The sequence below is a fragment of the Ranitomeya variabilis genome, chromosome 4 (assembly GCF_051348905.1).
Source record: "Ranitomeya variabilis isolate aRanVar5 chromosome 4, aRanVar5.hap1, whole genome shotgun sequence".
Taxonomy (NCBI): Eukaryota; Metazoa; Chordata; class Amphibia; order Anura; family Dendrobatidae; genus Ranitomeya; species Ranitomeya variabilis.
The window spans coordinates 243396580-243418643 of record NC_135235.1 but is presented as its reverse complement, the minus strand read 5'-3'; the positions used below and the strand labels follow the sequence as shown (position 1 = coordinate 243418643).

Genomic DNA, 22064 nt, shown 5'->3' with positions numbered 1-22064 from the left:
TGACAGAATGGCCAGCAGCTCCTCCTACATTCTGGGCAATTACATGGAGTGGCCAGAAGCTCCTCCTGCACTCTGCTCCATCACATGGAGTGGCAAGAAGCACCTTCCACCCTCTGGTCCATAATATGGAGTGGCCAGCAGCACCTTCTACCCTTTGGCCCATCACATGGACCAGTCAGCAGCACCTTCTACCCTCTCGTTCATCACATGGAGCAGCCAGCAGCTCCTTCTACCCTCTATTCCATCACATGGAGCATCCAGCAGCACCTCCTACCCTCTGGTCCATCATATGGATTGGCCAGGAGCTCCTCCTATCCTCTGATTCACCGTATGAAGCGTCCAGCAGCACCTCCTACTCTGGTTCATCACATGGAGTGTCCAGCAGCACCTCCTACTCTCTGGTCCATCACATGGAGTGGCCAGCAGCTCCTTCTACCCTCTGGTCCATCACATGGAGTGTCCAGCAGCACCTCTTAGCCTCTGGTCCATCACATGGATTGGCCAGCAGCACCTCCTGCCCTCTGGTGCATCATATGGCGTGGCCAGCAAGTCCTCCTATCCTCTGGTTCATCACGTGGAGTGGCCAGCAGCACCTTCTACTCTCTAGACCATCACATGAAGCAGCCAGAAGCACCTCCTACTCTCTGCTCCATTGCATGGAGTTGCCAGCAGCTCCTTCTACCCTCTAGTCCATCACATGGAGTGTCCAGCAGCACCTCCTACCCTCTGGGCCATCACATGGAGTTGCCAGCAGCACCTTCTATCCCTCTGGTTGATCACATGGAGTGGCAGCCAGCAGCACCTCCTATCTACTGGTCCATCACATGAAGTGGCCAGCAGCACCTCCTACCTTCTGGTTCATCACTTGGAGTGGCCACAGCCCCTCCTACCGCCTTGGTTCATGACATGGAGTGGCCAGCAGCACCTTCAACTGGTCCATCATATGGAGTGGCCGATACTCAAGCAGTTTTCAATCTTTAATCATTGAGGTCCAGTTAATAACTAATCAGCTAGAACATGAATATGACAAGACTTCCCAAAGTATCATCGTCACTCTGCACTTGATTCATTTCTAATTATTGTCAGCCCATGGCGAAAAGGCTTAAAGTGCAGGCCACTGGGCTGTGACTCTAGATGTGTGGACTCCACACGTCTTGCGCTTGTTGGTATTAAATATGTGATTATTTTTCTGCCAACGGCAATATGTTACGGTGGGGAGTCTCCTCAGCTGTAATTAGCCTTTATGTCTGGCCGTGCGGCTTCATTTCATATTACACTTTAGTAGAATTCACCTGTAAAATACAGGAATCAAATTAGTTTCATGAATCTAATAACAGATAAGAACTTTCCAGAGGAATGCACACAATATTACTGCTGCAGATAAACTGGACGGGATGGTTTCCAGACGTCTGCTCTGTGCTTCCAATTCTAATGATATGACCAAGAGCTGGTGTGGCGATCAGGCGCTTGCTCTTCTGGCTGGGTGCATTGTAGCCAAATCTGATTCCACCTAGTTTATATGAGTAAAGCTTCACATCCAGGGTAGTATTGATTCTAGACCATGGTCATGACCTGGCTACAGATTCTTCAGAAGAGTCAAGAAGGTATGGCCATCTTACAGGAAGTGCTTGGCTAATCTTCTTTCAATGGTCAAGGCTCCTGAGCACTCCATAATGTAATGTCCTCGAGGAAGGAAAGAGAGTGCAGAAAGGAAATTTCTCATGATTGTCAGTATAAATTAATGGTCCAGCTAATCACCCGATTTCTTCATTCTTTAAGTTGCCTGCATTCTCGGTCTAGTTCACCACATCAGCCTCCTCCTCCCATAGAGCATTGTCTCCTCTTGTAGAGATTTGCCTTTTCCTTAGAACATGGCCTTTTCCCATAGAGCATGGCCTCTTTATATTGAGTGTGACCTCTTCATATTTAGTGTGGCTTCCTCTTGCAGAGACTTGTGTCCTCTCATTGAGCATGGCCTTCTCATATTGAGTTTGGCTTTCTCTCATTGAGCATGACCTCCTACCATTGAGTGTGGCTTCCTCTTAGAGAGCCTGGCCTCTTTCTGTAGAGGCTTCTTTGTGTTAAGTTTGGTGTTCTCCCTTTAAGGACAGCCTTCTTTTGTTGACCATGGTCTTCTCCATTAGATTGAGGCCTATTCACATTGAGGGTACCTTTCGATGGTTAAACAGTCTTCTCTGCTTAAGTGTGGCATCCTACTGTAGAGAGTGGCCTCTTCTCCCTGAGCTTAGCCATCTCCTATTGAACGTGGTCTTCTCCTATTGTGCCTGGCTTCCTCCCATTGAGCATTGCTTTGTCTCATAGAATGTGGCCTCCTCCACACAATATGGCCTCCTCCCGCTAAGCATGTCCTCTTTCCATAGAGAGTAGCCTCCTCTCATAGAGTGCAGTCTCTTCCCTTAGAACATGACCTTCTTCCATGGAGAGTAGGCCCCATCCTGTAAAGTGTGGCCTCCTTTTGTAGATCGCGGTCTCCTCTCATAGAGCGTGGTTTCATTTTGTACAGCATCGTCCACTCCCACAAAGCAAGGACTTGTCCTGTAGAGCATGGACTCATCCCTTAAAGGGTGGCCTCATCCTTGTAGACCATAGCTTCGTCCTGTAGAGTGTGGCCTCTTACCGTTGTATGTGGCGTCCTCCCGTAGAGCATGGTATTCTCCCATTTCTCCTATTTCTTTGTGCTTATGTTTTTACAACTGTTCAGAGTTTTTTCTTTTCAAGGATAAAGTATTGCAGGTGTCACATTGCCGCATTGAATGTGTTAAACATGCCACGCTCTGCCCGGTTCCCCTGCCCAGCAGACGACGGGTCCTATCTGCATCTCACCTAATAAGACAGATTGATATCACTAATTCTGCGGTGGAAGACACAGCTATTTTCTGATGGCACAAGCTGCGCTACATAAGTCCGACCGCTCACTCCCTGTTTATAGGCTTAGGATCGATACCTGCTGTTCTCAGCCCATCTCATTACCAAAACAAGAGATCCGCGATGAGGCTCGGAAATAATCATATCATTATGCGAAGATTGTGAGAACAGTCAGAGCAGATTAATCTGCAGAGATGTCCGCACCGAGGCTGGAAACAATCCAAAATGCAGAAAGTCACCCTACAGTTAGGGGGATCTGTCACCAAGTGTTTGCTACCCCAAGTGAGAGCAGCGTAATGTAGGGAAAGAGCCCCTGATTCCGGCAATGTGTCACTCAGTTTACTGGGTGCAGCACTTAGGTTGTAGTGTCTTCTGTGCTATAGCACAGCATGCACATTACATGGAGGGACGTGTGTGACCGGCAGGTTCTTTTCCGCCCTGGAGTCTGGGAACAGATTTGTGCTTGGCTATGGCAGTCAGATCTGCTCCATACAGGGCTGGGTATCTCTAGGAGCAGGCACTGCCTGGATTTGAACCCCATTGAATTTGATGTGGTTTACGGGGGCGTCTCATACATGGTGGACTCCTGTATTGTATTGAAACTACTTTTGGAGATGGCTTTGTGAGACCCATGATGTGCACTTGTATCAGATCATATCTCTGATCTTTAATGAGTGGTGTGTTTCTCATAAATCCTTGAGCCTTCTAGTCACGAGGCTTTCACATAAAATACAAGTATGTTATCAAATGTTCCGGCCGCAGGAGATATAACCCAAGAATGCAAAACTCCGTGATGTAGAGAGCTGGAAGCCATGGTGTCACCAGTGCTGCCCTGCCATGCTCGCACCACGTGCCATCAGCATTCTCCTCTCTGCCTTTTGTCCTGACATCTTTCAGTGGTGATGACTTGTCGTCTTCACAGTCTCGCCTTCTGCCGGACAATCCTATTGAGTTAATGCCTCTCTCCAGCTGGTGACCTTCACAGAGAATGGCTTCATGTCTAGCTGTCCAGTTCAGTATCATAGGGCCCCATTACCAAACAAACCAAACAAAGAGGAACCCCGGAAACATGATTTTCTAAGAGATCTCATGCAGGTGGAGCTATAATTCCTTGTCATGGTGCCTACAGCTACAACAGAGGGAGGCTCAGTCACTGACTTCAGGGGCGCATGACAGGAGGAGCACAAGTTGTCAGGATGAATATGTTACAACATAGCTGTTTCTATTTTTATAGTTGTGTGTATGGTTGGGAAAGGTGTTGTGCTGCCTGTTTTGGAGTTGTGTTTGCTGTCGATTATACATGTCACACAGTTTTCTTCTATCTTTCACAGTGGGACTCGATCAATGAAATGGATGAGTTCTTCAGCCCCATCCACACATACCAAGTATGCAATGTCATGGCTCCAAACCAAAACAACTGGCTGCGGACAAACTGGGTGCAAAGAGATGGTGCTCGACGGGTATATGTGGAGATCAAGTTCACACTGAGAGACTGTAACAGTATGCCAGGGGTGCTGGGTACCTGTAAAGAGACCTTCAACTTGTACTACATGGAGAGTGACCGGGACCTCGGCACCAGCACCAGAGAGAGTCAGTTCATGAAGATTGACACAATAGCTGCCGATGAGAGTTTTACCAATGTGGATCTTGGGGTCCGGAGACTCAAGCTTAATACAGAAGTCCGAGATGTGGGGCCCCTGAGCAGACGTGGATTCTATTTGGCATTTCAGGACATAGGAGCCTGTATTGCCATTGTGTCAGTGCGAGTATATTATAAGAAGTGTCCTCCAATGGTTCGTAACTTGGCTGCCTTCTCAGAAGCAGTGACAGGAGCTGACTCATCATCTTTGGTGGAAGTCCGGGGAGAATGTGTGGGGCATTCAGAGGAGAGAGACACCCCAAAAATGTATTGCAGCGCAGAAGGAGAGTGGCTTGTTCCCATTGGGAAGTGTGTGTGCAGCGCTGGCTTTGAGGAACGAAGTGATTCTTGTGTAGGTAAGTTTGAAAAACTGGAGAAAATTATTTCCAGTATCTTCAGAATAACATTTGAGACTGTAATAATAACCTATATCCTATTGTAATGGGTACTAGGTGCCGGGGAGTGAACATAAGCCAAGCAGAATGTGCAAGGTCAGGACAAGAGGAGAATAATAACATATCTGGGAGGTTTGTGAGGATTCGGAGGATTTATCTGCATCAGTCTCCTCACTTCAGAGTACCTGATATTGGCTAGTGACTCCGGTGGAAATTTTATGTAGGTGTAAGGCAGGTTGTCTTTCTGGCTCAGGCAATAACTTACTCACTCTAGCCTCGGGCCATGGCTGAACGCCTCAAAATCAGCCGCAGCACCTACTAGATCTCTGACCGCAGCTTCTCCTAGATCTCCGGCCACAGCTCCTCCTAGATCTCAGGCCACAGCTCCTTCTTAGGTTTCAGGCCACAGCTTCTCCTCGATCTCTGACCACAGCTCCTTCTTAGGTCTTTGGCTACAGCTCCTCCTAGATCTCCTGCCACAGCTCCTCCTAGATCTCAGGCCACAGCTTCTTCGGTCTCAGGCCCAGCTTCTCCTCGATCTCCGACCACAGCTCCTTCTTGGGTATCTGGCCACAGCTCCTCCTAGATTTCCCGCCACAGCTCCTCCTAGATCTCCTGCCACACAACTCCTCCTAGACCTCAGGCCACAGCTACGTCTTAGGTCTCTGGCCAGAGCTCCTCCTAGATCTCTGGCCACAACTCCTTCTTACATCTCAGGCCACAGCTCTTCCTAGATCTCCTGCAACAGCTCCTCCTAGATCTCAGGCTACTACTCCTTCTTAGATCTCAGGCCATAGCTCCTCCTTGAGCTCCTGCCACAGCTCCTCCTAGATCTCAGGCCACAGCTCCTTCTTAGGTCTCAGGCCACAGCTTCTCCTCGATCTCCGACCACAGCTCCTTCTTAGGTCTCTGGCCACAACTTCTCCTAGATCTTCTGCCACAGATCCTCCTAGATATTAGGCTACAGCTCCTTCTTAGGTCTCAGGCCAGAGGTCCTCCTCGATCTCCGACCACAGCTCCTTCTTGGGTCTCTGGCCAAAGCTCCTCCTAGATCTCCTGCCACAGTTCCTTCTAAATCTCCAGCCACAGCTCCTCCTAGATTTCCCACCACAGTTCCTCCTAGACTTCAGGCCACAGCTATTTCTTAGGCCTCAGGCCACAGATCCTTCTTAGATCTCGGGCCACAGCTCCTCCTAGATCTACGGCCATAATAAAAAAACATCTGGGTTCTTTGAAAGTCTTAAAATTTGGTAAACAAAACTGCAGATGAAATACAAGACATAACAAATTACATTTTTATCAATTATTTGACCGAAAACTAGACAGAAATGAAGAAATTAATAAGTAAATGCCAATAGTTAATTGTTCATCAGTATGAGAAATTTTATAAGAGCAGAAGGCTTATAAGGCCATTTTCAAACCAACTGGAGTCCATCATCTTACTGTGACTAAGACAATTAACAAGTAAAAAACTCTCAAGATAGCTGACATCATCCCAAGAGCGCATGCCTCAGCAACTTCATCCCAAGGTCATACTGTGCAATGCTCTGAGAAACTTAAAAAATCCCAAGAGATACAGCTCGGTCTCTAAAGGCCTTGGCATGTTAAAGGTTCAAGGTTATGACACTACAATTAGAAAAAACTAAGTACCATATCTATGACTTGTTTGCAAGGGTTTCCAGAAGAAAGCCTCTTCTTTCTATAGAAAAGATGTCAGCATGGATAACATTTTAAAATTTGTCTCTGAACAAACCACAAGACTTCTGGAACAATGTCCTTTGGACAGATGAGACCAAAGTCGACATTTTTAGCCATAATACCCTGCACCACATTTGACAAAAAACAAATACTGCATATCAGCACAAACCCCTCATTCCAGCTATCGGCGTGCTGGTGGAGGGGGGATGGTTTGTGCTTGTTTTGCAGCCACACAACTCTGTGCACCATGCAGTCCTTAAGTTGACCAAGAACTCTTCTATATGCCAAAATATTCTAGAGTCAAGTGTTAGACCATCAATTCAAAAGCTAAATCCTGGCCTAAACAAGGTCATGAAACAGGACAAAATCCCAAGCACATCAGTAAATTTACATCAGAATGGCTGAAAAAGAATCAAGTCCTGCCATGACCCAAAGTCCAGACCTTATCCCAATAGAAATGCTGTGGTGGAACCTTAGTACAGTGATGCCGAAACAAATGCCCACAAACCTGTATGGCACAAGTCCTCCAGAACCATGTCAGAGGCTGGTAAAGTAATACAGATACCATAACTGGGATATATTACTGCTAAACCAGGTTCTACAAGCTGTGGATTCAGAGGGATACTTAATTATTCACACACTGCTTCTTCATTTTGCCTAATTTTTGGGTGTCATTTGTCACGTGCTATTCTCCATCTGAGGTTGAATTTACAGAACTGTGAGAACTTCTAAAAAACAGAAGTATTATTATTATTATATACTGAGATATAAGGCAATAGAATTCGGAGGGTGTACATAGTTTTTCTCACAAATGTAACATGATATATAACAGGCTGGCCGTTTACTTGACTGACCAACTCAACAATACAGTTCAGGGGTAAATAGTGTTTGGGGTGGGAGTGATGCTCTTCGCTGGATCCTTTTATTCCCAATCTAGCCCCCTTTTTTGTAATGACCAGTCAGAACAGTGTTGTGCTGGGTTTAAGGGGTAATATTACAGGCATTAAATGACCTTCACTTGTATTCATGCAAGCCAGTGGCCAGTCATTTGCAAGCTTGTTTAGACCGGCCAACAACACTTGTAATACAGGAATCCATGCACATAGAATATGGTTCTTACTTCTAGCACATGTCCTGATCACAGGCCTAGAGCATCTTATCGTACCCGATGAAGCTTGTATCCTAGTATCATCCTTATTTCTAGCACATGTCCTGATCACAGGCCTAGAACATCTTATCGTACCCGATGAAGCTCGTATCCTAGTATCATCCTTATTTCTAGCACATGTCCTGATCACAGGCCTCGAACATCTTATCGTACCCGATGAAGCTCGTATCCTAGTATCATCCTTATTTCTAGCACATGTCCTGATCACAGGCCTAGAACATCTTATCGTACCCGATGAAGCTCATATCCTAGTATCATCCTTATTTCTAGTACATGTCCTGATCACAGGCCTAGAACATCTTATCGTACCCAATGAAGCTCGTATCCTAGTATCATCCTTATTTCTAGCACATGTCCTGATCACAGGCCTAGAACATCTTATCGTACCCAATGAAGCTCGTATCCTAGTATCATCCTTATTTCTAGTACATATCCTGATCACAGGCCTAGAACATCTTATCGTACCCAATGAAGCTCGTATCCTAGTATCATCCTTATTTCTAGCACATGCCCTGATCACAGGCCTAGAACATCTTATCGTACCCGATGAAGCTTGTATCCTAGTATCATCCTTATTTCTAGTACATATCCTGATCACAGGCCTAGAACATCTTATGGTACCCAATGAAGCTCGCCTCCTAGTATCGTCCTTATTTCTAGCACATGTGCTGATCACGGGCCTAGAACATCTTATCATACCCGATGAAGCTCGTCTCCTAGTATCGTCGTTATTTCTAGCACATGTCCTGATCACAGGCCTAGAACATCTTATCGTACCCGATGAAGCTCGTCTCCTAGTATCGTCCTTATTTCTAGCTCATGTCCTGATCACGGGCCTTGAACATCTTATCGTACCCGATGAAGCTCATATCCTAGTATCGCCATTTTTCTGTGGATTGTGAATATTGTATTGTTAATGATCGGAGCTGTAGGACAAACCTGCGATGTGGCGTCCGGACATTCTATTTCTGCTCCTCGGCTCCTGTAGGAGGCTGTATGGAGAGAACATTACATCTCCAGTCTCATGAAACTCGTGCCGCTCCTGCTCCAGCTGTGTAAATGCTGATAGATTGGCGCCTGACGGCCACGCGGCCCCGTTCAGGCCTTTTGGAGCAGGCTGCCGATATAAATGGAGGCGCTGGGTCCCAGCGAGACTCTTTAGAGGGATATTTGTTTGTTTGGCTCTATAATGGCTACTTAGTGGAAAGGTGTCCTCTTCTTTAAACATGAGAATGATGTTTGCACAGATCGGCAGCGTCTCCCCAGACATCCTACGGCAGAACTTTATCCAAGGTTAATGCTGATGGTGGAGTCCGACGTCTCATTAATGACTTCAGAGAAAATCAGTTTTTGGATGATGCTGCATTAAAGGGATGTTACCGTTGTCACAGATGGGTGTTGTTGGCGCTTGTAGAGGCGTGCACGTCTGTCGTTTTCTGCCTAGTAAGATCTGCAGCCATTTGTTAGATATTATTACAGCTCATCGCCTAGGAGACCAACCACCACTGCTGTACACCTTGAACTTCTGAACATTATGTGACAATACTGTCACGAATCACAGAGAGGATATCTTTATCATCCCCACTGCTCACACTAATATGTCATGAACCGGGGTTGTTTGGTTGCCCCAGTTCTTTCTGAAGGGGATTTATCTATATCCCACTTTCCCGTTCCGGTTTGGAACTTGCAGCTCTCTGTCGCCCCCTTACCCTCAGGTCAGACAGGGTACTGCACCTAGCATAATTAGTCGCCAGAAAGGTTGCCTTACTTTGTACTGGCTAAAGGGCACACTGCAGCGAGGGCGATATAACTACTCCCACTCAGGCGGGAAAAATGATTATCAACGCCGTCTATCGCTACAAAGTCTTCCAAACGCACAGGACAAATCCGCTGCCACCAGCTCCGATTCTTTAATTAATAATGGGCCCGGAGCCAACCCAAATTAGTAGCGTAATTCACTTCAAAGGACGTGACAGTACGTTATAGAGCAAGGAGAAACCAAGCTAGTAATTTTATATATTTTACTCCAAAAGATAGGCAGTGTTTACAGAAGGGTAAAGAGATATTATAAAATGAGACGATTGTGTATATACAGTACAATTACAAATAAAAAGGGATTAACAGAAGAAAAAAACACAGTTCCTTATATCATTTGAGCTCATGGCAGACCATATGGTTCGGGGGAGGGGCGATACATCAAGATGCATTACATAGTGTCTCTCAGCTAGCTTCCTGGTCAAAGGCCAATGAAACCTGAGCTCTCAGGGTCTTATACCCCTTGGCTGTGACATCACTGAGTGGGCGGAGCTAGGAGTAGGAATCCACTCCTACTTTCTCAGAGGGACTCAGAGTTATGGAACATTCATATTCACCACGATGCAACCTTGTATAGCTACAACAGGATCACCATTGATCTTGTTTTGCGACTAGCATTCTAGTAAGACCAAACATGACCTGGCTATGCACTGCAAGTACGTAGTAATTCGTTTCTCGGATACCAAGGGTATACGAAATTGGAGAATGCACTGGGTGAGGGCCCAGCCAATGCACATACCAACTATATAACATTCATATCTCTGTCACTAATTGGGGTCAAGTTATGCCTTACTATTAGGTTTGTACATTAACAAAAGAGTACATGGTTTCAGACAAACTGGTTTTCTTCACACTCCTGTATTCGAGAGGGAGGGGGGCAGAGTCCCACACTGGAGTTTCAAGTTACAGCTGTATTCAGGGGAGAGGAAGTTGCCTGCAGGCCAAGAGAGAAGAAGAGCTTTCTAGGCAGAGTGAAGAGGGGGGAGGGGCCGGAAAAGCCCACAGCGTGTCTGTGCTCAGCTTTAATGGACGTAGCAGAGCTCAGTGTGCGTGATCATAGACCAGGGGTGGGGAATCTTTTTTTCTGCCAAGGGCCATTTGGATATTTATACCATCCTTTGGGGCAATACAAACTCATCCCACAAAGTACATCCTGACTCTTGAACTGGTTTCAGGACGTAATCTTTCATTGCACGCCCTTCAATGTTCAGTAGTGAACACTTCATATGTTAACAGAGCAAGAAGAAATTAATGAGCTGGTTATAATCAAAATGCACCTCTCTGCCCAAGAATGCGGTCCCTGAGAATCAGCTCAGGGCCTGATTAAAGGTCATCGAGGGCCGTAAATGGCCCTGGAGCCTGAGGTTCCCTACCCCTCTCATAGCCAAACAAATACCTCATGTTCCTGACAAATATCATTTATGAAAATAGAAATAGCCCTTTACTCCAGGAAGTAGGAAGGTGGGGACGGCCGAGTGCTGCCCTCATGCATAGTGTCTTGAAAAAGTATTCACACCCCATGACATAATCCACAATTTTACTCATTCCCTCCACAAACCAAAAGAGAAACAATCAACAATCATTTTAATTTTCACTTCTTAAATCAATAGTTCACATGAAAATAAGCAACTTTGTAATAAATTGTGTCCAGAAGTATTTATGACGTGTAGAGGAAATGATACAGGGCCAGGGGTGAACTAGTTATTGTAAAATATATATCTGATAATTGTGAGGTGCATTAGTATTCACCCTCGAGTCAGGGGACTTTATTGGACCACATGTCACTGCAATTACTGCTGCCATCTTTTGGGGTCAGTCTCTCCCACCTACCTCTGCAGTCATTTGGGGTCTGTCTCTCCAGCTTTACATATCTAGGTGTCATTTTGCCCCATCTTTGCACACTCGCTCTCGCTCAGGTACATTGGATGGAGACGTCTGTGATTAGTAATTTTCCCATCCTGTCAGAGATTCTGTGGGATTTGGGTCAAGAATGTGACCACACACAGAATATGCTCTGATCTAAATCCTCCATTGTGGCTCTGGCAAAATGGTGAGGGTCATTGTGGTACTGGAGTTTGAACATACACCTCAGTCTCAAGACTTTTGCAGCCTCTAACAGGTTTCCCTGCAGGTTTGTCCTGCATTTAGCTCCTTCCATCTTCCTATAACTTAGGACCAGCTTCCCTGCCACTGCTTAAGAAAAGCCTCTCCACGGCATGATGCAGCCACCACCTTTGAAGGTGAGGATGGTATTTTCAGACTGGTGTGCAGTGATAGTTTTCCTCCACACATAGCAATTTAGCTTCATCTGTTAGCTGTGCCCCTCAATTGAGACTTCTTATGCCTTTTTTTGTTCTTGCCCTTCTTGCATAAAGGGCAGATTTGTGGAGTATACAGAGAATGGTTGTCATGTGAACAGATTCTCCCCCTGAGCTGTGGATCTTGGCAGCTCCTCCAGTGACCATGGACCTCTTGGATGCTTTTCTATTACTGTTCTAAGTGTTTGGAATGACAGGTTAGATGGACAGCCATGTCTTGGGAGGTTTGCAGTTCTGTCATACGCCTTCCATTTTTGGATGATGGAATGAACATTTGTCCATGAGATGTTCAGAGCTTGGGCTATTATTTATAACCTAACCCTGCTTTACTCCTCTCCACAGCTTTATTCCTGACCTGTCTGGTGGACTCCTTGGTTTTCATGATGCTGTTTGATCCCTAACGTTCTCACACAAACCTCTGAGGCCTTCACCAAATAGCTGTAGTTATACTAAGAAAAACTCACATGCAGGGGGACGCAATGTACTAATGTGACTTCTGGAGGTGACTGGTCTATCAAGATGTTATTTAGGGGCATCAGACTATAGGGGGCTGAATACAAATGCACCTCACAACCGTCAGATTTGTATTTTGACAATATTTAGAAAACCTTGCATAATTTCCTTTTATACTACACAAATACTTTGTACTTTGTGTTGGTATCACATAAATCCCAATAAAATTTAAGTTTTTGAGTGTAACATGAAGAAATGTGGAAAAGTCCATGAGGTATGAAGACTTTTACAAGGCTCTGTATGTAGCATCCCTGTAGTGATCTAGCAGAGGGTCTGATGGTGACTAAGTCTTTCACCTATAGAAAGACCTATGAAATGCCACCTGCTATAGAAGGTGCCAGAGCCACACATGTGGTGAGAAGGAGGTGAATGATCTACCACTGATGAAGCAGCAAATGTTGGGACTGAACTCTACGTCAGGAGTGCAGGGAGCCGGGATTCCAGCTCACCAGTGTTGTAGGAGAAGCCTACTGGTGCATGGGCACATGAGCTTGTCAGACGTGAATGGCGAAAGGATATCTTCACATTTATTTCAGGAACAGAAATATACACAGGATAGCTCAATCATGAAAAGCCACGCGTTTTATCAAAACAAGTGGTCCCTCCCGCCAAAAAGGTTGGAGCAATGAGAATGTTCTTACATTTTTAGACGTTGTCAGATTCAGTTATGAAATCAGCCATTTCTCAATAATTTTGTCTCCTGAAATCAAATCTGACAACGAGAATCTTTAGTTTTCTTGCTTCCATGACATCAAAGAGTTTTCCTTTTACTGCTACATACAGTGCCTTGCGAAAGTATTCGGCCCCCAGGAACTTTTCAACCTTTTCCTACATATCATGCTTCAAACATAAGTATACCAAATGTAAATTTTTGGTGAAGAATAAACAACAAGTGGAACACAATTGTGAAGTTGAATGAAATTTATTGGTTAATTTAAATTTTTGTGGAAATTCAAAAACTGAAAAGTGGGGTGTGCAATATTATTTGGCCCCTGTAACTTAATACTTTGTTGCGCCACCTTTTGCTGCGATTACAAGTCTCTTGGGGTACGTCTCTATCAGTTTTGTACATAGAAAGACTGAAATTCTTGCCCATTCTTCCTTGGCAAACAGCTCGAGCTCAGTCAGGTTTGATGGAGATCGTTTGTGAACAGCAGTTTTCAGCTCTTTCCACAGATTCTCGATTGGATTGAGGTCTGGACTCTGACTTGGCCATTCTAACACCTGGATATGTTTTTTTGTGAACCATACCATTGTAGATTTTGCTTTATGTTTGGGGTCGTTGTCTTGTTGAAAGACAAATCTCCGTCCCAGTCTCAGGTCTTTTGCAGACTCCAACAGGTTTTTCTCAAGAATGATCCTGCATTTTGCTCCATCCATCTTCCCATCAATTTTAACCATCTTCCCAGTCCCTGCTGAAGAAAAGCAGGCCCAAACCATGATGCTGCCACCACCATGTTTGACAGTGGGGATGGTGTGTTCAGGGTGATGAGCTGTGTTGCCTTTATGCCAAACATATCGTTTGGCATTGTTGCCAAAAGGTTTGATTTTGGTTTCATCTGACCAGAGCACCATCTTCCACATGTTTGGTGTGTCTCCCAGGTGGCTTGTCAAAAACTTTAAACAACACTTTTTATGGATATCTTTAAGAAATGGCTTTCTTCTTGCCACTCTTCCATAAAGGCCAGATTTGTGCAGTGTACGACTGATTGTTGTCCTATGGACAGACTGTCCCACCTCAGCTGTAGATGTAGCATATTTTGTGCCAATTTTCTGATATTTAGAGAAAGCTTAGTAACAAGTCCAATAAGTAAAACGTCCAACTACTATTGTGCCATATAAACAGGTACAGAAATTGCTCTACAACATTTGCTCCGCATTCAGTGACGACTCTTTTGCTTGTCTCTTGTACTCCTGCATCGGATCATCTCTTACAATAGTCCATAGTAATCTGCAGCATTGATGATTCCATTCTCCTTAATATCTCCATAACTATAATATGTTGGTTAAATCTCTCACTGTGCCGATCGCTCACTGCACCACATTTTGATGGGAAAAAGACTTGTTGTGAATGTAAGAAATTAATCTTTAAGGACATGTTACAGCCAAGATCCTTCTATGTTTTCACGAGATTTTCCACCAACTCTTTATAGTTATCTGCTCTTGATTTTCCACTAATGTGAATGCTACCAATGCAGCCTTTTCCTTATCCTGCATCAAATAGAGAAACTCCTCATCTTGAAGAAGCTTACTGATCTGAGGTCCAATGAAGATGCCTTCCCTTATCTTTGCTTCACTCAACCTTGGACATTTATCTATGAGATACTTGACGCTTTTTCATTTTATCCATTGTCTTTACAAAGTTCTTAATTAGGCCCAACTTGATAACCAAAGTGGTAACAAAATCTTCTGTAGGTCCACAACTGCTGGATGCCGGACATGTTTACAATTCCTGGGTGAAGTGAATGTCGGAGAGACCGGTCTCTTAAGGTACCTTCACACGAAACGACATTATAACGATATCGCTAGCAATCCGTGACGTTGCAGCGTCCTCGCTAGCGATATCGTTTCGTTTGACACGCAGCAGCGATCAGGATCCTGCTGTGATGTCGCTGGTCGCTGAATAAAGTCCAGAACTTTATTTGGTCGTCCGATCGCCGTGTATCGTTGTGTTTGAAAGCAAAAGCAACGATACCAGCGATATTTTACACTGGTAACCAGGGTAAACATCGGGTTACTAAGCGCAGGGCCGCGCTTAGTTACCCGATGTTTACCCTGGTTACTAGCGTAAAATGTAAAAAAAACAAACAGCACATACTCACATTGCGTCCCCTGCAGTCTGCTTCCTCCTCTGACTCAGCGCCGCAAAGTGAAAGTGAAAGCAGCACAGCGGTGACGTCACCGCTCTGCTCTCACTGTACGGCGCTCAGTCAGTCAGGAAGTGGACGCAGGGGGACGTGAATGTAAGTATGTGCTGTTTGTTTTTTTTAGATTTTACGCTGGTAACCAGGGTAAACATCGGGTTACTAAGCGCGGCCCTGCGCTTAGTTACCCGATGTTTACCCTGGTTACCAGGGGACCTCGGCATAGTTGATCGCTGGAGAGCGGTCTGTGTGACAGCTCTCCAGCGACCAAACAGCGACGCTGCAGCGATCGACATCGTTGTCGCTATCGCTGCAGCGTCGCTTCGTGTGAAGGTACCTTTAGGGTACCGTCACACATTGAAATTTTCATCGCTGCGACGGCACGATTCGTGACGTCGCAGCGTCGTATAATCATCGCTCCAGCGTCGTAGACTGCGGTCACACGTTGCAATCACGGCGCTGGAGCGATGCCGAAGTCCCCGGGTAACCAGGGTAAACATCGGGTAACTAAGCGCAGGGCCGCGCTTAGTAACCCGATGTTTACCCTGGTTACAAGCAAAGACATCGCTGGATCGCTGTCACACACAACGATCCAGCGATGTCAGCGGGTGATCAAGCGACGAAAGAAAGTTCCAAACGATCTGCTACGACGTACGATTCTCAGCAGGGTGTCTGATCGCAGTAGCGTGTCAGACACAGCGATATCGTAACGATATCGCTAGAACGTCACGAATCGTAACGTCGTAGCGATGGAAATTTCAATGTGTGACGGTACCCTTATTGTACTGACATTCCCACTCACACAGAAAGCAGCAGGACTTTGTGTACCCACCCTGGAGACTATGTAAGAGGGTAGCCACTTTCACATCACCACAGTATATACTATATGTTACATAGTTGTTCTCTCATGTATATTACCATCCATTGTTACACAGAGCCCTCTCTTATGTACAGCTCCGTCCTTTACACATCGGATTATATAGATGGCAATGATGGCTGATGAAGCATGGGAAAGCATCTTTTTTTTGTAATGGAGGAGCTGATGGACTGGTCTTCTGGTCACCGACTGCTCCATCAGCAGTCATTTAATATCCAACAAGAGAGGGATATGTAATAAAGAAAGGGCGCTGTGAAGATCAAAAATAACAAGAATACACTATGTAAGGGACGGTGCTATATATAATAAGACTTGATACTATGTAATAATGTGACAGCACTGAACATAACAGCACTATATATAACTAGAGAGGATGGTGCGTAATAAGGGACACCCCTTCCAGTAGTAATGTTCCCATCATGGTCCCCTTCTTGGTATGTGTCCTATCCTGGGCCCCATCCTGATATACATGTCCCATGGAAGTATACATGTGTCCCATCCAGGCACACATGTCCCCATCCTGATATAATGTGCCCCATCCAGGTATACATGTCCCCCATCCTGGAATACACGTGCCCCATCCTGGTATACATGTCACCCATCCTGGTATACATGTCTCCCATCATCAGTACAGGACTACATCACCAGAACCACCATCAGTACAGAAATGCAAAATCAGAACTACCATTAGTACAGAAATACAGCATCACATCCCCCATTAGAACATGAATACATCACCAGAACCACCATCAATACAAGAATACAGCATCAAGCTCAATAGAACAATAAATTGCAATGTAAATTCAGCCCCATACATAATTATATTGTTTGAACCTACAACTTCCAGTATGTCATTAACAATGGTAAGGAGATTCTCAGATTTTTGGTATCAGTCATTAACAAACTGCGGACCATACAGGAACCCCAGTATTGATGAGAAATAGCCAATATCATAAAGAAACATTTACATCCAGGTACCTTAGAGGAGAAATCGTCTCTGAATGGAGTCATTCTCATTGTTTCCTTCTCATCTTGTCCAGACGCCATGGTGACTTTTCACATCCACAGCTCATCTCTGCAAACTTCCATCTTCTCTGTTCTTCTGAAGCACATTCTGCCACGGTGTCCTTAAAAATAACAGTGTGATTATATGCTCCTGAATAAAAATATCAACTCTACGCTGAGTTCCTGATTTTTTGCCCCTCACTGTGCTTCCTGCACAAATATGACCCCCACACTGTCTGTTTTATTCTACATGGCCCCTACCCTGCCCCCAGCCTTTCATACTGGGCCCCTCTTCACACTCTCCTCTCATTCTGTGTCCTCGCTTTACTGTCCAGTCTCTATACTGTGTCCCCTCCTCTGCATATTCTTCCCTACTTGCTGTGCCCTCAAACTGTCCCCCATACTTCCTCCTGTATATACTGCTCCTCCACACTAGCCAGTCTCTATATTGAGCTTTGCAGTTTCTCCCCCCATACTGTCTCCTCACACATTCTCTCCCTCGTCCCCATTCTCAAACTGCTTCATTATCCATTCCCTGTCCTGCTCCTAATCCTGTTTCCTCACTTGTTCCCCCACCCTCTCTCCCTCCCGCCCCACACTGTCTCCTCACATACCCCTCTCCCCATGCCGTCTTCTCCCCATATTTCTTCTTCACCCATAATAACCGCATGTGAGTAGTAGAATCGGCCGCTACAGTGAAGTTCATTACTGTAATAACACTGACATGGGATTATTTCTTGCAGCCTGCGATCTTGGATACTTCAAATCTTCACCAGGAGACCAACTATGCGCCAAGTGCCCCCCATTTAGTCATTCAGATACCTTGGCTTCCCAGATCTGTGATTGTGATAACAACTATTATCGTTCTGCTACCGATCCGCCTTCTGTAGCCTGCACACGTGAGTATAGGCCAAGATGGCACAATTTTGTGATGTTCTCCTTCAGGAATTGCAGGGTTGTTCTCTAAACCACTCGTCTCTGAGCAGAACTCTCAGTCACAGCTGATGACTCCACAGTTTTCCCCAGTTTCACAAGTCTGGTCGTTCCTAGTTCTTCTCTTCTCATATCATGGCCCTTACCTCCCACCTCCACATCAGAAACTTCTCTGAAGGCCGCTCCTTCCTCAATCTCTTGGAAATTAATCTTGGAGTGACTCTCAATATGACTTAAAACTGAGATGAGATGTAAGTGAATAGCTTCCACTGACAGATGAACATGCAGCAGCTGTCGGCGACACGCTATGGCAGACACCCTACAGCAGCAGTCACAATTGGTGTTGTCACCAACGATGGCAGTTTAACCGATTGTTGTCCATAATGATTATGGCATCTCGATGGTTAACAGAGTGTGGGGGCTCCTCTTTATCCCCATTGGCTCCCTGAGTTCATGATTGTCTGCTCCCAATGGTTATCATGGCAATTCACGGCCAAATACCGGCCTTACAGTCTGCCGTCTATAGGGACCGGTTCAAAAATTGGCGACATTTAGGAGGCAAAAATACAATTTTTCGTTCCTGTCAGGCCACATTGCATTAATTCCTGAAATGCACCTGAAGGGTTAATAAACTATGAAAGCCGTTCTGAAAACGGTGAGGGGAGCTGGTTTTAAAATGCTATTACTTTCAGATGTTTTCCGATTTATAGATCCCCAAAGTCACTTCAAACCCAAATAGGTCCCTAGAAAGATAAGTTTGTAAATTTCCTTGAAAAAATGAAAAAGTTCTGCTACAATCGTACCTCTAACACCCTAACAAAATAAAAGCCCAGATGGAGCTGATGAGAGAAATGCTAATAACTGTTTGTGTGCTACAACTGTCTGCATTAGAGGGATAACCATTCAAAGTATGAACATTGGTAATTTTACATTTCTGATATTTTTATAAATAAACGCAAAACATATCGCACAGTAAATGTACCATTAACACAAAAAAAAACAATCTCCTAATCACTGAGGTATGATGAGACATAAAGGAACACATGTCAGATTTGATAAACGTGGCCTGGTCACTAAGAGGTTAAAATGCTGGTGCTTCCCGTCATCTTCAGCAGGCCTACGCCAGCAGTCTTCTGTGTGGCCGGTCCCGTCTAACACTCTTGCACTTCTCCAATCCACCTGGTCAATTCTTCAGTTCACATTTCTTCTTTTTATAGTGTCCTTCATAATTTGTAATGCTTCCTAGAATAACGACAATATAATAACACATTGACCTGGAAGGAGTCTTGTAAGTTTCATTTTAGGGCCCTTACTTCTGTACAAACACCCGTAAAGTGGAGGAAGTTTTCAGCGTTGTCCTTTTTTCACTGTCTTCCCTTCTAGGTCCACCATCTGCTCCTGTCAATCTCATCTCCAGTGTTAATGGCACCACCATAAACTTGGAGTGGAACCCACCAAGGGACACAGGTGGGCGCAGAGATGCCACATACAATGTAATTTGCCGTCGTTGTGCTTGGGATGCAGGTCAATGTGAGCCCTGTGGGGGCGGCGTTCGTTATACTCCCCAACAAATGAGCCTCACAAAGACTTCCCTTACAGTGGCAAATCTCCAGGCCCATATGAACTATACCTTCTGGGTGGAGGCTGTCAATGGGGTGTCCGACTTCAGCTTGGAGCAAAGGATGTTCTCCACAGTGAACATAACCACGAACCAGGCAGGTAGGACCCTCTGCCAAACCTATGTGTTCTATTACTGGGGCCACATTGTTCCCTAGTATGATAACTGTTATCAAAGCTTGACTAAATCCCAAGAAGGTATATATATATATATGATTCCTGAGCCTCTTACTTAGCATGAAGACTAAGGGTACATACTGTATATTCAGAGAGATAGCTGTTATGATGTGGAGTACAAATATACGAATAGGAAATTAAGGAAGAGTGTCCAAGCCTTCATGGAAGCATCCATAATAAACTTGAGAAGTCCTAACATATAAAACCTCTTGGTCCAAAATCCAGAACTGCAGGTGATATCAGGAAGAGAGGTTACTGATCACGAGAGGGCACAAATGGAGAGTGGAAATTAATGGAGAGTTGTTGCTGATGGACAGTGGTCACTGAAGGAGAGTGGTTACAGATGGAAAATAGAAAATGTTGGAGAGTAGTCACAAATGGAGAGTGGTTACTAAAAGAGGGTAATCACTGAGGGAGAATATAAACAAGAGAGAGGGCACTGAGGGAGTGTGATCACTTATATAGAGTGGTCGTTATTGGAGAGTGGTGACTGATAGAAAGTGGCCGCTGAGGGCTTGTGGTCACCAATGGAGATTGGTTACTGAGGAAGAGTGGTTAATAAAGGAAAGTGGTCACTGATGGAGAGTGGAAATTAGAGAGTGGTTGCTGATGGAAAGTGGTAGCTGATGGAGAGTAGAGATGAGCAAAGTTGTTCGCCAATCTCAAATTTGGCACTAACATAGCTCATTTGGATTTGTGTTCAGATTCCAAGCATTTTCCCTCAAAGTCTGCAAATTTGGTCACAGTTCAGTAAATGATCATGCTTCCACTAATGCTGTTGTTAGTACTTTGGCTAGGATAGTGGTGCAGTATGATGAGCGTGGGGGACGTCATTTATGAGGGGAGGGGTTTGTATAGGTCAGAGGAGCAGTATAGTTTATTTTTTTCTAAATTAACTTAATAAGTGTAGATTTCAGCAGCCAATCAGGGCACAGAAGCCATCCACAACGTCCAGACACAAGAGCTTTTATCACTGGCTGCAGAAGTCATATTTAGCTGGTGCAATTTTCTCAGTGTAGCAGCACAGTGAGACTCCTGCTGCTGCATGTTGTCATATAGTTAGATAGGATTCAGTGGAAAATTGGATGGAAATTGGTCGCTCATTAGGGTGGTCACTGAATGAAAATGATCACTATGGGAGAGTGGATACTTAAGAGGAGTGGTTTCGAAGATAAAATTGATTTCTGATGGAGAGTGGTCACTGAGGGAAATTGGTTACTAAATACAGTGGATGTGGAAAGTATTCAGTCCCCATTCAGTTTTTCACTCCTTATTTCATTTCAGCCATTTGGTAAATTCAGGAAAGTTCATTTTTTCTCATTAATGTACACTCTGCACCCCATCTTGACTTAAAACCCCCCATAAATGTAGTAATTTTTGCAAATTTAATAAAAAGAAAAGCTGAAATATCACATGGCCATAAGTAATCAGACCCTTTGCTCAGACACTCATATTTAAGTCACATGCTGTCCATTTCCTTGTGATCCTCCTTGAGATGGTTCTACTCCTTCATTGGAGTCCAGCTGTGTTTAATTAAACTGATAGGACTTGATTTGGAAAGGCACACACCTGTCTATATAAGACCTCACAGCTCACAGTGCATGTCAGACCAAATGAGAATCATGAGGCCAAAAGACCTGGCCAAGGAGCTCAGAGACAGAATTGTGGCAAGGCACAGATTTGGTCAAGGTTACAACAGAATGTCTGCAGTACTCAAGGTTCCTAAGAGCACAGTGGCCTCCATAATCCTTCAATAGAAGAAGTTTGGTACCACCAGAAGTCTTCCTAGACCTGGCCGTCCAGCCAAACTGAGCAATCATAGAAGAAGAGCCTTGATGAGAGAAGAACCCCTTGGTAAAGAAGAACCCCAAGATCACTGTGGCTGAGCTCCAGAGATGCAGTAGGGAGGTGGGAGAAAGTTCCACAAAGTCAACTATCACTGCAGCCCTCCACCAGTCGGGCCTTTATGGCAGAGTGGCCCGATGGAAGCCTCTTCTCCGTGCAAGACATATGAAAGCCCGCATAGTTTGCTAAAAAAAAAACACACGAAGGACTCCCAGACTATGAGAAATAAGATTCTCTGGTCTGATGAGATGAAGATAGACCTTTTTGGCGATATTTCTAAGCGGTATGTGTGGAGAAAACCAGGCACTGCTCAT

The 22064-nt window shown here is 44.9% G+C and overlaps 1 protein-coding gene across 2 annotated transcripts in view; it reads left to right on the top strand.

The window, feature by feature from the left end:
• EPHA8 (EPH receptor A8) overlaps positions 1 to 22064 on the top strand; it is a 123722-nt gene that overhangs the window by 36396 nt on the left and 65262 nt on the right. Inside the window, exons 3-6 of one of the 2 annotated variants that reach the window (XM_077260520.1) lie at positions 4218 to 4881; positions 17922 to 18077; positions 19495 to 19578; positions 19711 to 19830. In XM_077260520.1, the coding sequence (XP_077116635.1) occupies positions 4218 to 4881; positions 17922 to 18077; positions 19495 to 19578; positions 19711 to 19830 (1024 nt within the window). Of the gene's footprint in view, positions 1 to 4217; positions 4882 to 17921; positions 18078 to 19494; positions 19831 to 22064 lie in introns of both variants that reach the window. The other variant, XM_077260519.1, reaches the window with a different exon arrangement.